The sequence below is a fragment of the Oncorhynchus clarkii genome, chromosome 20 (genome assembly GCF_045791955.1).
Source record: "Oncorhynchus clarkii lewisi isolate Uvic-CL-2024 chromosome 20, UVic_Ocla_1.0, whole genome shotgun sequence".
NCBI classification, from domain to species: Eukaryota; Metazoa; Chordata; class Actinopteri; order Salmoniformes; family Salmonidae; genus Oncorhynchus; species Oncorhynchus clarkii.
Genome location: NC_092166.1, coordinates 70,291,526 through 70,316,716, shown reverse-complemented (window position 1 = coordinate 70,316,716; position 25,191 = coordinate 70,291,526). Strand labels below are relative to the sequence as shown.

The 25,191-nt window shown below is 41.9% G+C and overlaps 2 protein-coding genes across 3 annotated transcripts in view; one reads left to right on the top strand and one right to left on the bottom strand.

Annotated features, from left to right (window-relative positions):
• Window positions 1-4,164, top strand: part of LOC139376842 (SHH signaling and ciliogenesis regulator sdccag8) — a 57,231-nt gene extending 53,067 nt beyond the window's left edge. Inside the window, exon 18 of the mRNA XM_071119793.1 lies at window positions 432-4,164. Coding sequence (XP_070975894.1) covers window positions 432-473 — 42 coding nt within the window. The 3' untranslated portion in view covers window positions 474-4,164. The remainder of the gene's footprint in view (window positions 1-431) is intronic.
• A 4,795-nt stretch (window positions 4,165-8,959) lies between these two features.
• Window positions 8,960-25,191, bottom strand: part of LOC139376841 (v-akt murine thymoma viral oncogene homolog 3a) — a 126,152-nt gene continuing 109,920 nt past the window's right edge. For both annotated transcript variants that reach the window (XM_071119791.1, XM_071119792.1), the window contains exons 5-14: window positions 22,992-23,139; window positions 22,470-22,601; window positions 22,267-22,332; window positions 21,655-21,723; window positions 20,193-20,315; window positions 19,333-19,461; window positions 15,372-15,586; window positions 14,982-15,069; window positions 12,977-13,079; window positions 8,960-10,690 (exon numbers count right to left, since the gene is read on the bottom strand). In XM_071119791.1, coding sequence (XP_070975892.1) covers window positions 10,605-10,690; window positions 12,977-13,079; window positions 14,982-15,069; window positions 15,372-15,586; window positions 19,333-19,461; window positions 20,193-20,315; window positions 21,655-21,723; window positions 22,267-22,332; window positions 22,470-22,601; window positions 22,992-23,139 — 1,159 coding nt within the window. In that variant the 3' untranslated portion in view covers window positions 8,960-10,604. The remainder of the gene's footprint in view (window positions 10,691-12,976; window positions 13,080-14,981; window positions 15,070-15,371; window positions 15,587-19,332; window positions 19,462-20,192; window positions 20,316-21,654; window positions 21,724-22,266; window positions 22,333-22,469; window positions 22,602-22,991; window positions 23,140-25,191) is intronic.

The following is a 25,191-nucleotide window of genomic DNA, read 5'->3' as shown; positions in this document are numbered from 1 at the left end:
GTGCCCTTGAGAAAGGCACTAAACCATAATTGCTCCTGTTAGTCTCTCTGGATAAGCGCGCCTACTAAAATGTAAAATGCGGCCTGCCATTGATTCAGGGAAATAAAGAAGAGTAGTGGCGATACTATGGGGTAACTTCTGAACTGTTTGGGATAGAAACAAGCCCTTTTGTCTATAGTAATGGTGCAACCACAACGGTAACAAATATTTTTTCTCTTGGGCACTCGGAAACAGCAGTACAGTGAAGCCTAATCATTACAACAGTAATTATCTGGCCAGTTATTCTTTTTTTCTAGGCACTGGTCCTCCCAAATTCAAATTCCAGGTCGCACAGCCAAATATTTAGGAGCATATGCAGACAAAATAGTCCCAATTTAGAGGCCTGTGTCCAGGTGTGTTTTTGCTCTTTAATTTCCTCTTTGTTTCCCCAGTTACCTGCTGGTTCTAGGAGACCTGACACCTTGTCCACATGACATCCTCTTCATCTTGACTGAAGCACAGTGACAGTAAAAATCTGTCGCTCTGCCCCTGAGAAAGGCAGTTTTAACCGACTGTTCCCCGGGCGCCGTGGATGTTAAGGCAGCCCCCTGCACCTCTAAATGCGTACGACACATTTCAGTTCAATGCATTCAGTTGTCCAACTGACTAAGTATCCTCCTTTCCTTATAATGGTGGTTTCCTACTGTAGAAATAGGGACCAATTCAGTTATTATTCTATAAAAATGATGTGAGCGAAGACGCATGCCTCTCTCGGGTTGATTTTGGGCCACATCCTGTGTATTATTTATACATACATGCAGAAAGTATTCAGACCCCTTGACTTTTCACATTACATCCCTGTTCTAAAATTGATTAAATTGTTATTTTTCCTCAAATCTACACACAATACCACATAATGACAAAGCAAAAACGGGTACAAAAATAAATAAATATCTATCTCTATATATCTATATCAACTCAGCAAAAAAAGAAACGTCTTCTCACTGTCAACTGCGTTTATTTTCAGCAAACTTAACATGTGTAAATATTTGTATGAACATAAGATTCTACAACTGAGACGTAAACTGAACAAGTTCCACAGACATGTAATAATGTGTCCCTGAACAAAGGGGGGGTCAAAATAAAAAGTAACAGTCACCAGCTGCATTAAGTACTGCAGTGCATCTCCTCCTCATGGACTGCACCAGATTTGCCAGTTCTTGCTGTGAGATGTTACCCCACTCTTCCACCGAGGCACCTGCAAGTTCCCGGACATTTCTGAGGGGAATGGCCCTAGCCCTCACCCTCCGGTCCAACAGGTCCCAGACGTGCTCAATGGGTTTGAGATCCGGGCTCTTCACTGGCCATGGCAGAACACTGACAATCCTGTCATGCAGAAAATCACGCACAGAACGAGCAGTATGGCTGGTGGCATTGTCATGCTGGAGGGTCATGTCAGGATGAGTCTGCAGGAAGGGTACCACGATGGAGGAGGATGTCTTCCCTGTAACGCACAGCGTTGAGATTGCCTGCAATGACAACAAGCTCAGTCCGATGATGCTGTGACACACCACCCCAGACCATGGTGGACCCTCCACCTCCAAATCAATCCCGCTCCAGAGTACAGGCCTCGGTGTGTACCTTCGACGATAAATGCAACGCCGACCATAACCCCTGGTGAGACAAAACCGTGACTTGTCAGTGAAGAGCACTTTTTACCAGTACGGTCCAGCAACTGTGCGTTTGTGCCCATAGGCGACGTTGTTGCCGATGATGTCTGGTGAGGACCTGCCTTACAACAGGCCTACAAGCCCTCAGTCCTGCCTCTCTCAGCCTATTGCGGACAGTCTGAGCACTGATGGAGGGATTGTGCGTTCCTGGTGTAACTCGGGCAGTTGTTGTTGCCATCCTGTACCTGTCCCGCAGGTGTGATGTTCGGGTGTACCAATCCTGTGCAGGTGTTGTTACACGTGGTCTGCCACTGCAAGGATGATCAGCTGTCTGTCCTGTCTCCCTGTAGCGCTGTTTTAGGCTTCTCATAGTACGGACATGGCAATTTATTGCCCTGGCCACATCTGCAGTCCTCATGCCTCCTTGTAGCATGCCTAAGGCACGTTCACGCAGATTAGCAAGGATCCTGTTTTTGAGTCAGTAGAAAGGCCTCTTTAGTGTCCTAAGTTTTCATAATGAAGTGTGACCTTAATTGCCTACCGTCTGTAAGCTGTTAGTGTCTTAATGAACATGCACCTGTGGAACGGTCGTTAATTGTTTATTGAACAAGCATGGGAAACAGTGTTTAAACCCTTTACAATGACGATCTGTGAAGTTATTTGGATTTTTACGAATTATCTTTGAAAGACAGGGTCCTGAAAAAGGGATGTTTATTTTTTTGCTGAGTTTATATATCACATTTACTTAAGTATTCAGACCCTTTACTCAGCGCTTTGTTGAAGCACCTTTGGCAGCGATTACAGCCTTCTTGGGTATGGCGCTACAAGCTTGGCCCATTTGGGGAGTTTCTCCCATTCTTCTCTGCACATCCTCTCAAGCTCTGTCAGGTTGGATGGGGAGCGTCGCTGCACAGCTATTTTCAGGTCTCTCTAGAGATGTTCGATTGGGTTCAAGTCCGGGCTCTGGCTGGGCCACTCAAGGACATTGAGACTTGTCCCAAAGTCATTCCTGCGTTGTCTTGGCTGTGTGGTTAGGTTTGTTGTCCTGTTGGACGGTGAACCTTAGGACCTCATACTGGGGCTGAGTGCACCTGGAGTAGGTTTTAATCAAGGATCTCGCTGTATATTGCTCCGTTCATCTTTCCCTCAATCCTGACTCGTCTCCCAGTCCCTGAAAATATCCCCACAGCATGATGCTGCCACCACCATGCTTCACCTTAGGGATGGTGTCAGGTTTCCTCCAGACATGACACTTGGCATTCAGCCCAAAGAGTTCAATCTTGGTTTCATCAGACCAGAGAATCTGTTTCTCATGGTATGTGAGTCCTTTAGGTGCCTTTTGGCAAACTCCAAGTGGGCTGTCATTTACTGAGGAGTGGCTTCCGTCTGGCCACTCTACCATAAAGGCCTAATTGGTGGAGTGCTGCAGAAATGGTTGTCCTTCTGGAAGGTTTTCTCATGTCCACAGAGGAACTCTGGAGCCCTGTCAGAGTGACCATCGGGTTCTTTGTCACCTCCCTGACCAAGGCCCTTCTCCCCCGATTGCTCAGTTTGGCAGAGTGGCCAGCTCTAGGAAGAGCTTGGTGGTTCCAAACGTCTTCCATTTAAGAATGATGGAGGCCACTGTGTTCTTGGGGACCTTCAATGCTGCAGACAGTTTTTGGTACCATTGCCAGATCTGTGCCTCGACACAATCCTGTCTCGAAGCTCTACGAACAATTCCTTCGACCTCATGGCTTGGTTTTTGCTCTGTCAACTGTGGGACCTTTATATAGACAGGCCTTTTCAAATCATGTACACTAAATTGAATTTACCACAGGTGGACTCCAATCAAGTTGTAGAAACATCTCAAGGATGATCAATGGAAACAGGGTTCACCTGAGCTCAACTTCGAGTCTCATAGCAAAGGGTCTGAATACTTATGTAAATATGGTATCAGTTTTTTTATTTTAAATGTGTAAACATTTATAAAAATCTGTTTTCACCTTGTCATAATGTGTGTAGATTGACGAGGAACATGTTAATTTAATACATTTTAGAATAAGGCTGTAACAAAATGTGGAAAACGTCAAGGGGTCTGAATACTTTCTGAATGCCCTGTATGTGTGTAATGGGCAGCAGTAGAGGTAGGGTTAATGATGGTGCTGATGGCAGAGAGCAGGTCTGGGTGATCTCAGGACTCAGTGTGAGGAGCATCTCTGACTGAGAGCACCACAGTGGAGAATGCCTCATGTCATGGATACTCATGGTCAAACACACTGCCTCAGCCATGCAGAAACAGCAGCAGCACAGCTCCACAGCCCTGCTGAGTGTGTGTGTTTAGATTAATATGAGGGTTTTCTATTTCTATAGACAAAATTTGTATTTGGAATTACAGATTTGACCGTTTTTGTAATGTTTTTATATAGAGATGAGGTTTTTACATGGTAAAAGCTGCATGTTGTAGAATGTCATTTCAATATTTGATAAACTTCAGTTAAAATTCCAATAAATATTTTGCATACAGTGTTGAAAATATGGCTCAATCTGAGTTATTGAGTGTGATAACTATATTTTTTTCTCATTGAGAAATACAGTATGACGAGTAGTCAGAAGTAAGTGACAAAGATAGCAGATTGACAAGGTGCTTTATTTAAGCGGTCTGTAAGAAGGAAAATAATGTGTATCCCTATCATATACATTTACGTGTAAAAATACTAAGGACGTACAGTGTACAAAAACACTTTCTTGCAGATCATATAATTTTCACATCCTTATGGGTCCTATTCACAGGGGGAAAGAAAAGGTTTTGTATTCTTTAATGACAGGGAGTACTACAACTGTTCTCTTTACTGATGCTTCATCCCTTCTGCTTCAAATCCGTAACCACACGACTATCTCTTAACGTGGATCTAATGACAGAGCTAGCAAGGTCAAGAAAATGTCAAACTGAAGCTACATGGACATCAAATTAATTACAAGTTAGTATTACGTCGCTGTTGGATGAAAACCTCGTAACTCCACTTTTTGCCTTTTAAATAATTTTTTTACATGTATTGAAAGCAGTAAGTCCACTCAATGTACTCTGAACATTGACTCTAGGACCAATAAAATGTATTTAAAATAGCTTCTGAAAGTTCATAATTGTATGTTCGTTAATGGGAAAATATGGCCGTTTTTAGTTTTGGAGATGAGGTTTTCATCTGACAGCGATTTGTTATTCAATAAATACTTTACAATTCATGCTCGTTCATAACACTACCAGGAGCAAGATGACAAGAAAATCTGTTGTAGACATTACAAACAGTAGCAGCAAAGTGTGTACACTGAGGTGTAAAATAGATTTATATATAGACCCTGCAGTTAGTAAGGATAGAACCCACATTGTCGTTGGTCGGATTCGAGGTGATCACACAGCTCACCCCAGACCTTTGACCCTGGAGATGGCCAACGGCACTAGAATGCTTCACCCAGTGGAACTGAACATCACTATGTTAATGACCTGCAGAAACAAACATCTGGGATTCCTAGGTGGATTCTACGTATCCTCCTCACATATAGCTACATTTTTTAAAATTATTTTTTTTATCTGCGAGTTCTAAATTGAATCGTTGAGACTGAGTGCAACTGCCAAGGTCCAACCTTCCCGTGGAAACTGAGCTCTCTTAGAATAACAGGTAAGACATGTCCAGTAGAAAGGTAAGACCTCGTCAGTGTCACTCTGCTGAAGTTGTCTCCCAGCAGCCTCTCCTGGCCTTGTTATTATCACACTTCATTATGACAATATTTTAACAATGAACTCATTTAAGCATGGACTGCATGAGGGGACTGTGCTTTCAAGTAATTATCTTATTTTTCTTTAAAAGTTAAAAAAAAAAAGTTTTGTAAGGGCAATTTTCAGTTCTCTGAAATCATAAAAGGAGCAATTTACATGAAAGCAGTTTTTATGTAATAAAAACAAGCATATTTTCGTTTTGGCCCGTACTGCCAATTGCCCTTGGTAGAGTGCACTGCAACGTCAATAAGGACATTAGCTTCCCCCTTGAAATTCCCTGTTCTCAAATATGTCCTTATAAAAAAGGAATAGACTGTTTTTATAAGTGCATATTCATATGGATGAAATGGAAGTATTGCCGCGTTCACGTGCAATCAGAAGCTCCTAATTCCCAGTGGGAAAACTCACTTGAATGACCCTCCAAGTCGGAATTACAAGTGGGAAACTCAGAGAAAAGGTTGTTCCCCGAGTTGCCACGTCTTACCACTGACCTTTTCAACCAAAAGATAACAACATACGTTTTTTTTACAATAACCTTATCAATGTAAATAATGTAGCAAGTCTGACCACATTGTCAATATAAAGCAAGCTAGCCAACTTTATTATTAGCAATGTAGGCAAGCTTATTGGTTGAAGAATTGTCCCAACTTCAAAAGCACTTCTCTTGAACACAGTCATGTTGGACATCCCAGTTTCCTATTTCCCACAAGCACGTGAAGCCAGCAATAGTCACAGTTCAGCCAAGTGAAATGTGAAGTCTTCTGTGTCTGAAGCAGTACCACTAATCTCTCGTTGTTAGATGCACATAACAGGATGGTATCGTAGTGTCTGTCAACATACCGCGGGATGCGACGACTAACAATATTTTCACCACTGATCACGATATCTCAGTTTGCATTTTTTTTACAATTTGGAATGGGAGTTTCCGTTAAGGGGGGCTAAGGGTTGGATTCAATCCGTATCGTGGAAGATCTGCGTTAAAATGTAAAGACAATTTCCGATTGGGCCAACATATGCAGCATTTAACATGAATGCAGTTTCCGCAATGCGGGAACATTGCCTTTACATTTAAAATCAAGCTTTAACGCAGATCTTCTCCCCCAGGGACATAATCAAGCATTTGACATAATAATGCAAGATTTTATTTCTTTGTGTGACTTTGACAAATGGTGGAGAAAACAGAATTTCACAGAAAAAAGAATAGTAATGCCGAAAAGGCGAAAGACAGTAACTCTCCCTTCCTTCCCCGACGTCCATAATCAGCTGCAGTACTAAAGACCATAACATAACTGCTAAATAACCCAAAACATTATACTCAACCATATTCAATTCAAAAATAAAATAAACAAAACAAATTCAAGTTGTCCATTGATAAAAAAAATGTTTTTTAAATGTTTAAATAAAAATGATTCAAAATCACATTAAGCAATAAAAGCCTCTATTAATCATACATGGTGAAATGTTTCTTTTTTAGTCAAAACACATACCAGCAAAAACAAAAAAGGAATGCATCTTGGAAGACAAAGAGCAAAACTCAACCATAACAGACAACCACACAATTGAAAGCCTAGGGGGGGTTAGTGATCACAGCACAGTTGTTCAGTTTCTCTCCACATTCTTCTACGATACATTGGCCATATTAATAAGACAACAGACTGACATTCAATCATGAACAATTAACTGCTAAGACAAATGTCTTTTTCATATTTCAGTCTTCTCTTATGAGAAGAGTTAACTTCCTACTTGTATCACAACTGAACAAGATTCACCATTGCTCATTTTGCAATATAATCTCAAAACCACACTTGTTCCATGCAACAACAAAAAAATACTTTCTCTAGTGGCTTAAATATGGACCAATCATGGCACACTTTTTGAAGTTATGGCCATCATACCTTTTCAATAGACTCACTATATCGAGCCACCTCAAAATTAGTTCTACCAAACGACTACTCGTCCTCCTATCAAAGCCATACCACAGTCACTTTCTGAACTAGTAATGTACAAGTATATTGTACTCATACAAAATATACTTTTCTCTTGCTCAACTTCCTCTTTTCCCTCTTATTGGACCCCATCAACTACCATGAATATAAGACCAATCATTCATCCTTTGGGAATGTGTAATAATCTGAGAAATGTCACTACATCTGCTTTGGTCTTTTTGGTCCACATCACTACATTCACTCTAACTCTTTTCATACCTTCACAGACAGGATATCTCTTGCTACAAAAATGGTTTGTCTTCTGCTCTGACATTAGCATGATAGGCTACGTCCTCCTTGCTTTGCAAACCACTGGTGGAATATACTGAACCTAAATTATATCACAAACATCTGAAATGGAACTTGAATGTAACCTGTAAATCAGGAATGTGTAAACTCTGATTGTCCTTTCAATGGATAATCGTAGGTCACATTGATGCTAAGCAAGGCTAACTTATGACTAGTGGATAGGACTTGTGCCTTAGTGGTTCTCCTAGGAACTTAGTCGGGCTTTCAACTTCTGAAAGTTGTAATAGTAGAATGCACAAGGTGCAATTAAAAATTGGGTAGTACATCAGTAGTTTTCCTCCTGTCATTGTTAGACCTTAGAGACCTATTTATAACTTGTCAGAAATGTCCAGATCAACTAATGTTGTTTTAGCCCATTGATTATGTTGTAATGTTTGAGTTCCTCATATGACATGAACACACATAAGACATGGCAGAATGTGTAGAATTGAAGGAAACTAGCTTTAAAATATATAGATATACAGAATGGTGTGCTACGTACCATTGAATACTATGGCTCTTCATCCACAGAGCTAAAGTTACTGAATGTTGTACACTTTTAGAATAAATCAAATGATGCCAGTCAGCATAGAGTAGGTGGTTGACTTGACTATCACTTGAAGATTCCTATGCTGACTGTGGTACACTTCAATAAAATGATGACCCCAAAAAATGATTGGTCATTGACTATTAGCTATGGTAAAACGGTAATACAACACCATAATGTTAAGTTAACTACATTCTATGTAGCATTGAAGGCTGCTACAAGATCCCAAAGTAGTCAGCCACAAAGTAAAGTGAATTATACAGTGTATATACCCTGGGAACATTGGTCACTGAGTCTATAATACTCATTACTTCTCCATCTACGCCTATTCTTACAATCTCTTGACTTTAAAACCGTAGAGCCAATGAATATATTCCCTTTGTAAATGCTTAAGTTATTCATTCTGTCATTTTTCTTGTTCTAAAAAGCAGAGGTAAAGAAAAAGGCCTAAACATGCAGTGTGTTATTAAGCAACTAAAATGTAGTAAATTAGACTGTTTGAGGAAGCTTGTTCTGTGCCATTCTCATGTATTTACATGTATTACAGGAATGCTCAGATGCTAGAAGACAACAGTAGTCATACCAGTTGGAAAGGGAGTTGAAGCGTATGCAGCCCTTATATACTGTATGTGGAGAAGAGAACGTAAAGGTTTTAATACCACTTAGACATTCCAGGTTAGATGCCCGTGAAATGTAAAAGTCTTATGGAAAAGATTTAATAATAATAATACCTTGGTACTGATAAAACTCTTTAATGTGCTGTCTGTCTTTTTCATTGTCGTCATATTTTGGTAAGAGAACAAAGAAACAAACCAACAAAAAAAATAAAAAAATTGAGCAAAAACAAAAACATGAAGGCTTTGCTTCTACATTCTTAAGCCATTATTCAAGGTGCCTTTTTCATCCAGAACAAAAGACTGGACATTAATCCTATAACAAGAACCGTTATACAAAAGAAGAACAAATAAATAAAACAACAGGAAGCCATTGCTGTGGTCCAAATCAAACAATGTCAATACCTCCCTCTTGTCCCCATTGAATCATAGTTATACAGTATGTCCCCCACCCCGGTCAGATAATTCAAATTCCTTCACCCTTCTTACAGGTTTAGCCCCACCCCCAAACCCCATTAGACAGTAAACAGCCACCATCTTGCATTTCTCATTTACATTTATACATTTTAGTTTTTGAATGCTTTTATTTTCTATGATGATATGTCTGAAATAAAGCTTTTCATAATTTCAGTTGTGGGAAGCATCTACCTTCAGCCAGATAACCCTGACACGCATACCTAGAATGCTCTTCCTCTCATCCTCACTGTTAGACAGGTTGAGGTGAACCTTGCTGTTCCTGACAGCTAACGCACAGCTCGGATTCACAGGAGGTTACAGCCAACAATGCTGTGCCTTTAGGCTCCTTAAAATCTCTACACAGTACACACACATTTACTCCCATTCATACATAACATTGGCAGAGCAACATCCCAAAGTGTTCACACTATTCGGATGACTGATTTCACAGGCGAGAGGAGAAAGTAAAAATCACAGCTTATCAACAAATAGCAGACGAGACTAGAGTTTTACTGTTGCACACTTTAAATAAGGGACAAAATGACGTAACGGTATCATATGTGAGATTACAGTCATAGTGTCCATGAGAAGTGGTGGAGGTGGTTTGTATAGTTAGCGCTTGTAGCTTGACCTGCAGAGTAAAGATAGCAGTACCGGTGACCTGTATACTGAGGTGAAGACAGATTGATCTCTGTGTAGCCTGAGTGAACCGTTTTCTGGCAGTTTTTGACTTCTGAAAGCAAAGATCTCTAATCCTATAGTATAACATATTTCTATACACACAACACAGATGTTAGCTAACCAAACGTCATCAAGAGAAGAATGAGGACCGTTGCAGATTATGACACAGCAAACAAATGGAGAATCTCCTGTGAATCTCGAGTTATAGTATACTGTCCTATGTGAAATGAGAATGCTAAAGACAGTAGCTCTCCCTACCAGGAATGTCAGTCTCCTACAGTAGATAGAACTGGATCGCAGAAGTCAATGACCAAGGGATCTAATGACACACCACATAACACAACAAACCTGTTTGCCCTCTTGAGTCAGTTTCAAGGCTTTAAAAGGAGCATTCCATAAGAAATGCACCTTTAACTGTTGGGAACTACCAACAGGGCTGAACTTCTGTCTGACCACACATGCAAAATCCCCATGAAAAAACAGACACATAAAACATACAGTGATGGATCTCCATGCTCACTATGGAATGACCCAAATGGAGAGAGGAGGGGTTAGCTCAGGCTAGGTTGGTTTTATACTGTAACCTTCCATTGGTACTGATGGTGATGCAGTACAGTCTGGATACAGCAGTCATTCTCTCCCACTGGCCGAGTAGGAGAACTGGGGGAAGTGTGGTCTCCGCTCGTTGTCCATGCAATCCATCCCGTCTTCATCAACTGGGAGGGACAAACAGGACATTACTCACTTCAATCATGCAATTCAACCTTTTTACAGTGATTATATTTAAGCCTCTGATGCTCTAGTGAGCATGTTTAAGGCCTAGAGTCATTTAGATCAAACGTTAACTGGCAATAGTCGACACCCTCGTCGCTGATGTTTTGGCACTGTCGGAGGTGTAACTGCGCTGGAGCTGTCAAATCGGTGAGCAGCTGCTCTTGTGATCGTTGTCACGAAGCCACACCCGTCCCACTCGAGTTAGAAGTTCATAATGAGAAGGTGTAGGCTATATAGAAATAATGATGCTCAAATTGAAAATCATTAAACAAAATAATGAGGATTTATATCAGCCAAATGAGGTGTAGATTACATCCTATTTCAGTGTTCGAATTTGTAAACGACCCACTGGGCACAACGCGTCATTTCAATGTGGATTATTGGGTAATATTTGGCTGAGCCGTTGATCAATGAGATTACAACCTTCACTGAGTATACCAAACATTAGGAACACCCTTGCTAATATTGAGTTGCCGCAGTGGCTTCTTCCTTGCTGAACAGCCTTTCAGGTTATGTCGATATAGGACTAGTTTTACTGTGGATATAGATACTTTTGTACCTGTTTCCTCCAACATCTTCACAAGGTCCTTTGCTGTTGTTCTGGGATTTGCACCTTTTGTACCAAAGTACATTCATCTCTAGGAGACAGAACGCGTCTTCTTCCTGAGCGGTATGACAGGTCTGTGGTCCCATGGTGTTTATACTTGTGTACTATTGTTTATACAGATGAATGTGGTACCTACAAAGTACCTGCAAAAATCACTGAACCTGGAGAGTCATATCTCCCTCACTAACTTTAAGCACCAGCTGTCAGAGCAGCTCACAGATCACTGCACATAGGCCATCTATAAATAGCCCATCCAACTACCTTATCCCCATACTGTTATTTATTTGATTTATTTTGCTCCTTTGCACCCCAGTATCTCTACTTGCACATCTATTACTCGTTTTTAATTGCTATATTGTAATTACTTCACCACCATGGCCTATTTATTGCCTTCCCCCATTTATCCTACCTCATTTGCACACACTGTATATATACTTTTTATATTGTATTATTGACTGTATGTTTGTTTATTCCATGTGTAACTCTGTGTTGTTGTTTGTGTCGCACTGCTTTGCTTTATCTTGGGCAGGTCGCAGTTGTAAATGAGAAGTTGTTCTCAACTAGCCTACCTGGTTAAATAAAAAACCTTCAGGCGTTTGGAAATTGCTCCCAAGGATGAACCAGACTTGTGAAGGAGGTCTACCATTTTTTTTCTGAGGACTTAGCTGATTTCTTTAGATTTTTCCATGATGTCAAGCAAAGAGGCACTGAGTTTTAAGGTAGGCCTTGAAATACATCCACAGGTACACCTCCAATTGACTCAAATTATGTCAATTAGCCTATCAGAAGCTTCTAAAGCCATGACATAATTTTCTGGTATTTTCCAAGCTAAAGGCACTGTCAACTTAGTGCATGTAAACTTCTGACCCACTGGAATTGTGATACAGTGAATTATAAGTGAAATAATCTGTCTGTAAACAATTGTTGGAAAAATGACTTGTGTCATGCACAAAGTAGATGTCCTAACCGACTTGCCAAAACTATAGTTTGTTATCAAGAAATTTGTGGAGTGGTTGAAAAACTAGTTTTAATGACTCCAACCTACGTGTCTGTAAACATCCGACTTCAACAGTATGTTTACATGTGCAAACATTTCTAAAAAACAGTTTTTGATTGGTCATTATGGGGTAGTGTGTAGATTGATTTTTATTTAATTAATTTTAGTATAAGGCTGTAATGTAACAAAATGTGGAAAAAGACGAGGGATCTAAATACTTTCCAAATGCACAATAAATGTTTTGTCTTGTCCATTCACCCTCTGATTGGCACACAATCTATGTCTCAATTGTTTCAAGGCCAAAAATCCTTATTTGACATGTCTCCTCCCCTTCATCTATACTGATTGAAGTTTAATTTTAGGTCGAATTCCAGGAGCCGCTTGTGAATTTGACAGCCCTAACGCAGCAGTTCCATCTCCAACACTGCTAAAACAACTGCTATGCGGCTGTCGGCTAGCGTGGCCCTGATACAATCTAGACCCAAAATAAGACATGATCGTCTAACATATGGAACGACACTGTTATACCACTTGCACATCTAACATAGCCCGAGTAAAGTGTCAAGTGACAGTGTCTCACCTTTTAAACATTAGTAAAAAAGAATAAGAAAAAGTTTCACTCACATTTTTCAGGGGGAGTTATTGTAATTGTCTGTGCCGTGAATTCTTCGTCAAAATACCTGGTATCAGTCTCTGACGACACCTGAGGTTTGAAGGGCGGTATCAGCTAGGTAGGAGGGGAGGGAAACACACAGCACTTGTGTCACAGAGGTGTTGCAGCACACAGGCAGGACTGGAGGCAACGAGTTTACACCTCCCACAATGCATTTCACCTCCCTCTGCTACCAGGGTTGCATCATCTTAGGTGTGCACTGTGTCTGTGATGGTAAAGCACTGACAGAACAAGGATAACTTTCCTCTATCTAGACAGTGAGTTAGCAAACTATGATCAGGAATGCATATTGGTGAGGGGAGGAAAGAGTAGGAGTCCTGTAGGACTCTAAACATGATTCTACAATATGAATGTGTATATACAGTGGGGCAAAAAAGTATTTAGTCAGCCACCAATTGTGCAAGTTCTCCCACTTAAAAAGACGAGAGAGTCCTGTACTTTTCATCATAGGTACACTTCAACTATGACAGACAAAATGAGAAAAAAAATCCAGAAAATCACATTGTAGGATTTTTTATGAATTTATTTGCAAATTATGGTGGAAAATAAGTATTTGGTCACCTACAAACAAGCAAGATTTCTGGCTCTCACAGATCTGTAACTTCTTCTTTAAGAGGCTCCTCTGTCCTCCACTCGTTACCTGTATTAATGGCACCTGTTTGAACTTGTTATCAGTATAAAAGACACCTGTCCACAACCTCAAACAGTTACACTCCAAACTCCACTATGGCCAAGACCAAAGAGCTGTCAAAGGACACCAGAAACAAAATTGTAGACCTGCACCAGGCTGGGAAGACTGAATCTGCAATAGGTAAGCAGCTTGTTTTGAAAAAATCAACTGTGGGAGCAATTATTAGGAAATGGAAGACATACAAGACCATTGATAATCTCCCTCGATCTGGGGCTCCACGCAAGATCTCACCCCGTGGGGTCAAAATGATCACAAAGGTGAGCAAAAACCTAGTGAATGACCTGCAGAGAGCTGGGACCAAAGTAACAAAGCCTACCATCAGTAACACACTACGCCGCCAGGGACTCAAATCCTGCAGTGCCAGACGTGTCCCCCTGCTTAAGCCAGTACATGTCCAGGCCCGTCTGAAGTTTGTTAGAGAGCATTTGGATGATCCAGAAGAAGATTGGGAGAATGTCATATGGTCAGATGAAACCAAAATATAACTTTTTGGTAAAAACTCAACTCGTCGTGTTTGGAGGACAAAGAATGCTGAGTTGCATCCAAAGAACACCATACCTACTGTGAAGCATGGGGGTGGAAACATCATGCTTCGGGGCTGTTTTTCTGCAAAGGGACCAGGACGACTGATCCGTGTAAAGGAAAGAATGAATGGGGCCATGTATCGTGAGATATTGAGTGAAAACCTCCTTCCATCAGCAAGGGCATTGAAGATGAAACGTGGCTGGGTCTTTCAGCATGACAATGATCCCAAACACACCGCCCAGGCAACAAAGGAGTGGCTTCGTAAGAAGCATTTCAAGGTCCTGGAGTGGCCTAGCCAGTCTCCAGATCTCAACCCCATAGAAAATCTTTGGAGGGAGTTGAAAGTCCGTGTTGCCCAGCAACAGCCCCAAAACATCACTGCTCTAGAGGAGATCTGCATGGAGGAATGGGCCAAAATACCAGCAACAGTGTGTGAAAACCTTGTGAAGTCTTAGAGAAAATGTTTGACCTTTGTCATTGTCATTGCCAACAAAGGGTATATAACAAAGTATTGAGATAAACTTTTGTTATTGACCAAATACTTATTTTCCACCATCATTTGCAAATAATGTGATTTTCTGGATTTTTTTTCCTAATTTTGTCTGTCACAGTTGAAGTGTACCTATGATGAAAATTACAGGCCTCTCTCATCTTTTTAAGTGGGAGAACTTGCACAATTGGTGGCTGACTAAATACTTTTTTGCCCCACTGTATTATAGAACTGGTATTACAGGCATTACCTTCTTATCATAAACATCTTGCCACTCGATTCCAGTAAAGAAACTATGTCCCATGATTTCTTTAGCATCATCTGGACCTCCTCCAAGTCTGTGAAAAGTAAGAACGTCACAAATTATTCAAAGGTTTGTCTGCCACCAAGACATTAGTGTTACAGTACTTTGAATTTGATGAATAGATATTATTGACTTGAAGCTTTTTAAAGTTAGCAGGCTTGGGGTTAACTGAGTGTAAAATTGAATTGACCTCAAACTGATAGTTAGTTTAAATAGCACTAGTGTATAGTCACTTCCAATGGGGCATTATTGGATGGTGAGCAGTGCTGCTTGGAGTCTGGCTGTCCAGGGTGTGTATGGCTGTCCAGGGTGTGTACAGTATTTGCTGGCCTATACCTTTTGTTGGGGTCCTTTATGAGTAGTCCTGACAGCAGTGACTTGGCGTCTGACGACAGCGTGCGGGGGAACTTGATGTCCTCCATGAGGATGAGCTCAAACAGCTTCTCGTGGTCCTGGTTGTAGAAGGGCAGCCGACCGCACATCATCTCATACATGACCACACCCAGGCCCCACCAGTCCACCGCCCGGCCGTAGTCATTGTCCTCCAGCACCTGGACAGACACACAGATCATAGAATAAGAACATATTATTAATATGAACTGTATGGTATCCCTATGAGACAGGCACTAACTCCTCTATTCAACACTGCAGTTCAGAGGAACAAACTGCTGCAAACTGGTCCAATCACCCCTGCCAACAACACACACACGAAGCACATCAACTTTGTTATTTCGCCAAGCGTTTTACATACAACCGACTTTTGACGCAAAGTTGGTTAACAAACGACCTGCTGGACATTTGACCCTTGCGAGTTTCTGTTTCCAGGTCCAGCTGGTTTACTATGACTAACACAAAGCCCTATTCCACGGTATGGTGTTCCTGTGACATGAGAACCCAACAGCATCATGCAGTGGCATCACTACATAGACTGCGATGGCTGTCACTCTGCTGCTGCTGCGTGTCACAGATGCCCCTGTTGGCCAAGCCAAGTGGCTGGCGCTGGAGGCCCTACCTGGCACGGGCAGACAGGAAACGCTCCTGGATGGACATAGAGGGCCTCGCCATCATGATGTGACCCGCTGGTTCAAGGGCAGCCCCACCAGAGAAAGAGAGGTGGATACCTGGCTACGGGAAGCATGGAGCCAGAGGAGCCACGGCTGAATCAAAGCCTTCTATCTGGGCTGCTGTCCTAATGCACAATCAACCTGCTCTTCTCCTTCCCCTTCTCTTACATCGTCTCAGGTGTGCTGCCGTTTACCTTGTTGAAAAAGCGAGGGAGGAAGAGAGATGGAGGGAGTACAGGCTCCATTTCAGACCGTCGCTGAGGAAAGGCCTAATTAATATGACTACCTAACGACAAGTGGCGCTGGAGAGAGGCCAGTTAAGCATATGCTCTGAATCTCTAGAATAGTAATGTATTGTCTGTAATCTTAATGGGAAGTAGAACCTGGACGTGTCAACGCAATGATCCTTCTCCGCTGTCTTAAAGAGTAGTCCTAACCAGAAAATATAAACCAAGACATCATGAAAACCTCCAAAAAAACATTCTGAATTTCTGGGCCTGTATTCGTAAAGCATCTCAGAGTAGGAGTGCTGATCAAGGATAGGTTTTGCCATTTAGATTATATTGAAGAAGACAAGGAGGACCTGATCCTAGATCAGCACTCCTACTCAAGACGCTTTATGAATACAGGCCCTAATCTATAAGAATTCAGTTAGACTGAACTTTAAATGACTGAAACAAGTTACTGTGTTTGTACATTACATGTAATCCCAAAAAGCTGAGAATTATAAAACTAAATAACACTGGAAGCAAATTGCTGGTAAAAACACGTATTGGGCTTATCAAGACGGGCAACCGGCTGGATGGAAATCAGCATCACTGAGAGAAACAGTGGTACAGTCAAAGATGAACTATTCATGGGTTTGAACATAATGCTGGAGGGATAACACTGGATTACCAAGTAAAAACCTGAGGAGGAATGCTACCACGCACAGCAGATGGAATATTCTTCCCCCCTTATCAAACCAAAAGTTAGGAGAAAAAAATAGTTACATGTTTAATGCCATTTCATCACCTAGGGCCAGAGGTGTGTGTGTGTGTGTGTGTGTGTGTTTGTGTGTCTGTACATATGCATGTGTGTGCAGGGAGAGCTGGGACTGGGAGTTTGTCCTGGGACTGTAACAGGAGCAGCTCGGGTGCAGGCAGGGATGCGATTAATACACACAGAGCCAGTTGGGGTCCCCCCTGTTCCAGAGCCACAGGCAGAGAGGCAAGCCTGGAGGGGAGGAACAGGCCCCGTTCGGACAGCCATGTGGCGGGGCTGCTGCTCCCAGGACTGACTGGGGCCCTTGGCAGGCTTGGCTGGGCAGGGACAGAGAGAGAGAGCCTTTGGCTCCACCAGCCCAGTTACCCAGCGGGGCACAGGGAACAAACACACAGCTCCGCCCGCCCAGCCTGCTCTAGCTTGTGTACACACACACATAAAGAAACATAATAGGCTAAATGTACATATACACATGGTGCATAAATGTGCATTGAAACACTACAATATAAACAATTTAATATATTTTTACTGAGTTACCAAATCATTTGGTTATATCTTCCAAAAGTATTTAACCTGCACATGTTTTTACTTTAAAAATAAATGCTTATCAAAATGAGAAAGAGTCACTGAGTTATTTCAATAAGGCTAAAGTAACCAAAACTAGGAGAGTATTTGTACAAAATGTATTATTAAGAAAAAATATTTTTGGTATTCTCATTTGCCCTTTCTAAACAAGGCAAATCAAATATATTGTACACATAAATAAAAAGAAAAACTATCTAAATGTCATTTTTATAACCCCACAGCATTGGAATATTTTAACTTCCCTCTTTTAAATCCCAGCTACTTTGCATCTCTGGAACTTGGCGCTGAGTGTGTTCTGTTATTTTTACACCAGTGCGGCGGTATAGATTTCCAGGTTTCCCAGCCACCTTCTTCCAACCTCCCCCATCTGCCACCATCTGCCTCTATTTAGCATGTACTTTTTTGTGCAATCACATACTCTTGTGAAAAATAACCAACACTCAAATCATCTCCTGGCACAGCGGAGGGCCTTAGCAAAACAAAATCCAGCGCCAAATTGTCCTCCATACTTTTTTAAGTGGGATCTATGCCCCCCTCTATCCCATGCCTTTCTTCCCCCACCCGACCCACAGTCCTCACTCCTCTGCACTTCATAAATATGCATTGCAGTAAAAACCTGACACCATAACGTTGGTTATGTTTAAGCATTGGTTAAAGGAAAAAAAATGGTTTGCAATGTGGTAAGTTTTTAAATGATTTTTTTGTCATTCAGAAAGGACACCAAATACTTGTTATTGAGTTGTAAAATATTGTACATCTACTTTACTGTTGTTAATGACCAGAAAATAGCAGTTCATTATTGAAAATGAAAGTGACTACTTAAAGCTAGAATCTGCAGTACCCCACCTCCGTTTTGGTGAAATGCTGAGAGATGCGTCAGGAAAGATGTAACCATTCTAAAATTCATACACAGAGCTATGGATGCAAGGTACCCTCCTTGAGGTTATGAGGATATACAGTGTTTGTTTACATTTACATTGTTTACAAACATTGGAGTAGAACCAGTTTATATTTTGGGTTCTGATGGGGTTTGACAATTTAACTAAGTTCATGAGCCATTTATAAGTTATATTGTTCAAGAATCAAAGAGCATACATCATTCATTTATAAGTCCAAAAATGGATGTAACAACTAAACATTCTAGCTTTAAATAAAGAGAGAAGATCAAACAAATTGGCCAATGAGAAATCACAGCAGAACGGTGTTTGATATAACTAGATTCCTCAATTTCAATCTTACAACTTCACACATCCACTTGTTTGTCAGCCTGGCGCCAGGGACAGTGTCTCCTATAGAGCATGTGAGGGGGTTTACATTATGCTCACTGTGAGAGGCAGTGTGAGTCCCAATGGCGTCATTAGCTATGGGACTCTGCCATGAGGATGATGTAAACCTGCTGCCATAGCTGCAAACATTATTTGGCAGATGAATGTTAAAGTCTTGGCCATAAATAGGCTACAGTATCTCAATAGACTGGTTATTGTAGTGGGTTTATGATGTTTAGTTCTAAATCAAAATGAACTGGGGTACACAACTATAATAAGGATGTAGACCTAATACAATTGAGTTCTAAAGCTCGGGTGAGTTTTGTACTGTATGTCAGGGGTTTGAAGGAGTGAATATACCAGACAGGGAATGTGGGTTTAGAAGGGACAGTACTGTACCTCTGGAGCTAGGTACTCCGGCGTTCCACAGAAAGTCTTCATTGTAGCAGCATCTGTGATTCCTTCCTTGCAGAGCCCGAAGTCTGTGATTTTGACGTGTCCGTCTTTGTCTAGCATTAGGTTCTCCAGCTGCAGGGGAACAGGAAACCACTTTGAAAGCACTGAAGGCCAAGCCAGTGTGTGGGCAGAACAATGCCACAAGGACAGACAAGCACTGCAGTGCAACACAGTTAGAAAAACAGGCTTATAAAAGCCCAGGGATGTACAGCAAACTCAACGACTCTGACAACACGTACTGTACTGCTGAGCTGCACAAGAGAAGGCAGTCTGTGATTCCTCTCTATGTCCCCCAAGTTTATTTGATCATTTCAAGTACACAAGAAAATGTACTGTCTGCCTCTACTCATGTCTCAGCCAGTAAAATGTGTTGTGGAGACACTTCCCTTTACATTGTGAGGGAAGTTGAATGGTCTGACCAGAGTCACGTTAATAACAAGGAGGAAAGTAAACGAGTCTCCTTCTTGTTCACAGTTCCTAGCAGATGAAGGGAAAGAAACCTCAAGCTAGTCAAGCCGTTCAACCTTTTAATTTTAATGGCAAACGCTTCTTTTTTCATGTTTCTTGGCTCCTTTCAGGCAGGCTTGGGCCAAGGCTGTAAGCGAAACGCTGTGTCATCTTTCACACACCCGAGAGAATTTTGATGTTTTTCAAAAAGCCCCTCTCTCCCAAAACTGAAAACTCTGGAGCTTTTAATACATTCCCCACATCCCGTGCCACTCGCACAGGATAATGGGCCACATTAGGTGAGGGAAACAACAACTTCCCAAATATCTGATTACTTTCCCGCTTTTTTTGTTTACCTTGAGATCCCGGTACACAATCTTGGCGGAGTGCAGGTAGTCCAGAGCGGAGACTATTTCGGCACCGTAGAAGCGCGTGCGGTCCTCAGAGAACACCCGCTCTCTCGACAAATGGAAAAACAGCTGCAGGATAAACAGCAGGGACAGGATTGCAATAATTACTGATTTATTGGAGGAAATTAACACAACATAAACTGCCTCCCATCGCCATATTGAGATGATGGATGGTGGGGCCCTTGGAGGACGCCCGGCGAACTTAGACAGCAGCTGGCGCATCATCCCCATCTCTCCACCGGGTAGCCGGTGCGGCCTGTTAAATCAGCCTTTTAATCAATACACCAATCTTGTTAAAGGCAATCGGCGCCGCTCATGGGCTAACATCCCATTAAAGAGGCCGGCGCCCTTTTCTGCAATCATCTTTTCATTTTTGAAAGAGTGAGTATGGGAATACCCTCTCCTCCATTCTCTCTCTCTCTGTCAGATGTCAAGGCTCTCTGTAATTTCTCTGCCATCCCTCTCCCCCTCCTGTCTCCCTGCCCGAGCTCCTCTTGTACAAATTACCCAGGAGGACACGGGGCGGCACATCTTCCATTAATTGTTGAGGGAGGTTTGCATATGGCCGCTGGGGCGGTGCTAACGGCCTGCCTGATCAGCCTGACCAGCCTGACAGGTGGGGAGGAGAGGGGAGGTGTGGGGTAGAGGGGGGGCTATGGGTGAGGACAGGTGGGCCTTCATCAGAGCACTGGCAGCTGTGAATGCGGCAGGCAGGTTTGTAAAGATGAGGGAGGGAGGCAGGCAGACAGATCGGCCCACTAAGGTGAGGGGGTTCTGGTTGGAGCTGGCTGGACTGATGGAGGGAGCAGGTGATGTTTAGACTGAGGGAATGAACGCAAGATTGCAAAGCATCCCGATTAAAAATGCCGTAAATCGAAATTTTTGCGAATCAAAAATCATTTCAGAATGTCATTTCAGTAATATCACCCATAGGTGTGTTCAAATGGACATAAATTGGGAAAAGGTTTGGAATGGTGACAGGTGGAGACCAGTTTTCTGGAAGCAGAAAATATCCAACTTTACCAGAGAGAAATACTGTGGAAGCGACAGAAGGAATGTATTAGACCATGATACATTCATACAATGCTCATTGGTCAATCTGAATTATTTCAGTATAGAATGATCCTGCAAACTCAAAAGTACAACATGAATCTTACATTCCACAGACAGGACCTACACAGGACGGCCCGTGTGCTGTACTCCTCATTCCACAGACAGGACCTACACAGGACGGCCCGTGTGCTGTACTCCTCTGTGTGTGAGTGTATGGGTAACTTTCGAGAGAGAGAGACAGAGCGAGAGAGAGACAGAGCCACAGACAGACAGAGAGAGAGAGCCACAGACAGACAGACAGAGCCACAGATAGACAGTGAGAGAGAGAGAGACACAGATACTAGTCAGGGCTTACCTCTCCTCCATTCACATATTCCATTACAAAGCACAGGCGGTCTTTAGTCTGGAAGGAATACTTCAAAGACTGAAACAGGAGGAACAGAAACACAACCATCAGCTCCACAACCTGAGGATGGTTTTCACACCTAGCACATATGTATATTCTTGTTGTTTTTCAGAGAGAAGTACATTTCTATCCAGGGAGTACACATTAAACAAAATAACAGTTGCTCTTTGACTCTCTTAAGCCTTGATTGCAGATGTGAGAGAAGTGAAACAAGGTGGAACGTTACCGTGATGTCATATGAACCTTAATTGTTTTGCTGCATGTGTGTGTGTGTGTGTGTGTGTGTTTTTGCTTGTGTGTGTTTTGCAGCGAACAACAGCATCTGGAGTATCACTGAAATGACCTCTCAGTGGTGTCTTGTCGACAGATGTAAAGCTAGACTCGGGCTGTTCATTTCTAACAGTTTATCCACTGCATTATAATGAGTCTCTGGGGGTTCAGGTACATATAGGCTCAATGTGCTGCTAACTGCTTTTGTCTATTGTATGCATGGGTACATGTGAGCGTGCGTGCATGCATGCCTTTGTGTGAGTGTGTGTGTGTGTAGGGATGCGTACTCACAGTTAGGAAAGGGTGCCTGGTGTTTTTTAATACTCTGCTCTCTGTGAGTGTGTGTGCCACTTCATCCTGAGGTAGAGAATAGAACAGTGCTTCTGAGACAGCGCAGCATATGAATATAACAGTCATTTCTTTATACAACGTCATTCAACCTGCTAGCAGTTCGGTTTAGTTTGATGAAGTAATTAACATGGAGTGAAACGTACCTTTGCAATAATGACTTCTTTCTTCAAAATCTTCATTGCATAATATTTCCCGTTAGCCTTCTCTCTCACTAGAATCACTTTACCAAATGTGCCTTTTCCCAGTAGCTTTAAGTAGTCAAAGTCATTCATTGTCTGAAAGAAACCGTAGGTCAAGTCAGTGCAGTTATAATAGTTGTAGAAAGCAGAATTTGTGTCTGATTTTAGAGGACTGATGGGAAACTTGACACATCATTTAACAGCTCCGCAAAATGATTCTATCAGTGTTTCTGTATCAGTCAATCAGGATATGTCTCCTGTGGTGTGGTCATCCTTTAGTCAGTGGAGCTAAAGAAGAACCAATGGCTTCTCGCCACTGAAATACTTCACGACATGTTGCTTAGAATTTGTATGTTTATTTCATTTCATCCCTTAGGTCCTCGGGCGGGATGGGATTGGGATGTAACTTCATTTTGTATGTATCTATTCATGTTTGCTGACAATTATTATCACAAAAAAAGTCAGTGGTCCAGATGTATCTCTTACCTTCCGTTTATGGTGGCTGGTAGAGGTGTCCATCTCCTCCAGCTCTCCGATGTTGTCCATCTGAGACGTGGGACTGCATTGGATCCTCTCTTCCTCCTGTCTTTGGAGTTTGTCTGCTACTATCTGGATCGCCTCCGTCCACTCATCCCTGTTTGCAAAACAGAGCAGAACACAAACCTCTAGTTACAGATGGGGTCAAATATATTGGCACCCTTGCACTTTACCATGGCTTGCGATGGAGCAGAATGTTCTGTTTCTCTTTTCAAAACTGGTTGAATGGCAATATTTACCCAGTAGGCAGCTGCAACTTACCACATGTGATAAATTACACAGTAAATGACTTTCCTCTAACCAAGTTAATTTGAATTTGAAATTATTTATATATATTTTTGTCCTGTGAAGTTGGAAATCAAACAAATACACGTGTGAACACCAAAAGTGTTTTCAATTTCAACTGATTTTAAAATAAATAGTGAATCTTGCAACGGTACTAATATATTTGACCGCAACTGTAGGTATAGTGTCTTAACAGTCTATAGTCTGGTTAGCCCTGTCCACTTGTCCCTGTCAGGATATGTACACCTGTAAAGTTGCATATACAGTATAACAATAGTCTGGAGTATGGATAGCCTATTTTAACTCATACCATACAGCAGCTGTACCACAGACACATGAACAAACTTCTGCATGGTAACAGTGATATTTCACAGTGAAATGTAGCTACTTGTTTGATGTGTAATGTGACACCATTATGCATAATCAATGACATTCTGCTAAGTTAAGAATGATCTTTAGACAGTGCAATCTATTCATTACACCTTCACAATGGGGTAAAACTGGAACTTTCAACAAAGGCTAATCTATGCAATCATCTATGTAATCGTCAATGATCAGTCACTTTAAAACAAAACAAATGTTCACAAATGAGTTTATGTCAATGGGAACTACTGCGTGTTTGCAAATGGCTTTACCCCCCATTGGGTTTTCATTTGTTGTGCAATACAACATCTGTTGCATTAAAAGAGTGATGCATTTGGATTTGTGAGCACGTGTGTATTTAATGATGATGAATATATCCGTGTGTGGTTTGTGCTTCCCTCTGGGTTGTACTGCTGCTACATCAACATTCCACAGGAGGGGATCGTTAGCATTTGGAAACTTTCATTTACAGTACGTTAATCTCTCATGGACCGATTCTTGTGGACAAATGAAACGGTGAGAATCTGTCAAGGTTCATGTAGAATTATATGATTACGGGCAGCAGTAGTAGTTCCTGGTTTTGGTTTTTCGTCATTGATTATTTGGACGAATCCGGATTGGGGAGAAGGCGATGCTTAAACTCGTGTAGTGATTTTCAAGCCCGTGTGCAGATGATAAACGGTTTCCACTAGATTCCACATCCGCAGTCAAAATTGGCTATATTGTAAAAATTCATGAAACCAAAAATGTCCTTTCGGGCCATGATAAATACAGGTGAAATTAGCAGAAGGGAGGGGTTTGAACTAGAGTTTCCGTTTGCGAGGGAGGAGACTTCGCTTCCTTCCTTTACACAAACGCAATCACAATTGTTAATGGCATTCCCCCCAGAAGTAAAACAGGACATCTAGCACATGTGGTAACGTGATAAAACAAACAGAACATTTGACTCACAAAGTAGCATCAGTGTGGGGTTTTTTGTTCCATGTTTTGTTTGGACTTTGAGAGGCCCATATGTTACAATGAGGGATTGAACAAGATGCAAATCCATACCAACACAAAAAGACTCTTTCTGAACACCTTTTCCCAGCTTCACTCAGGTTTCTGAATATATCGGATGTGACTCCGAACAAGGGCAAAGAAAAGTTGTGTTCCATTTGAACAATCAAACGGCACAGTGTACACATAAAAAGCAACGGGAATCCTCTCAAGGTCGTGCAGATGAATGCGAGCCGAGCCATCTCTCCCTACCCCCTCCATTTTTTTTTTTTTACGTATAATGAGATTTTTTCGCTAATGAGAGATAATGGGCCTGACTACAGTCGGGCGACATGCCAGCTGGTGCCTCCCCTCTCCTCACTCGTGGGCCTGCCGATGCTGGGCCCGTGCCAGGCGGGTACAGTACAGTAAATGCTGCTGCCAGCCAGCCAGAGACACAGTACAGTACAGTGGCTGTAAGGTTTAAGACAGGAACTGGAAAATACGTTTAACCTTTCCTCTTAAC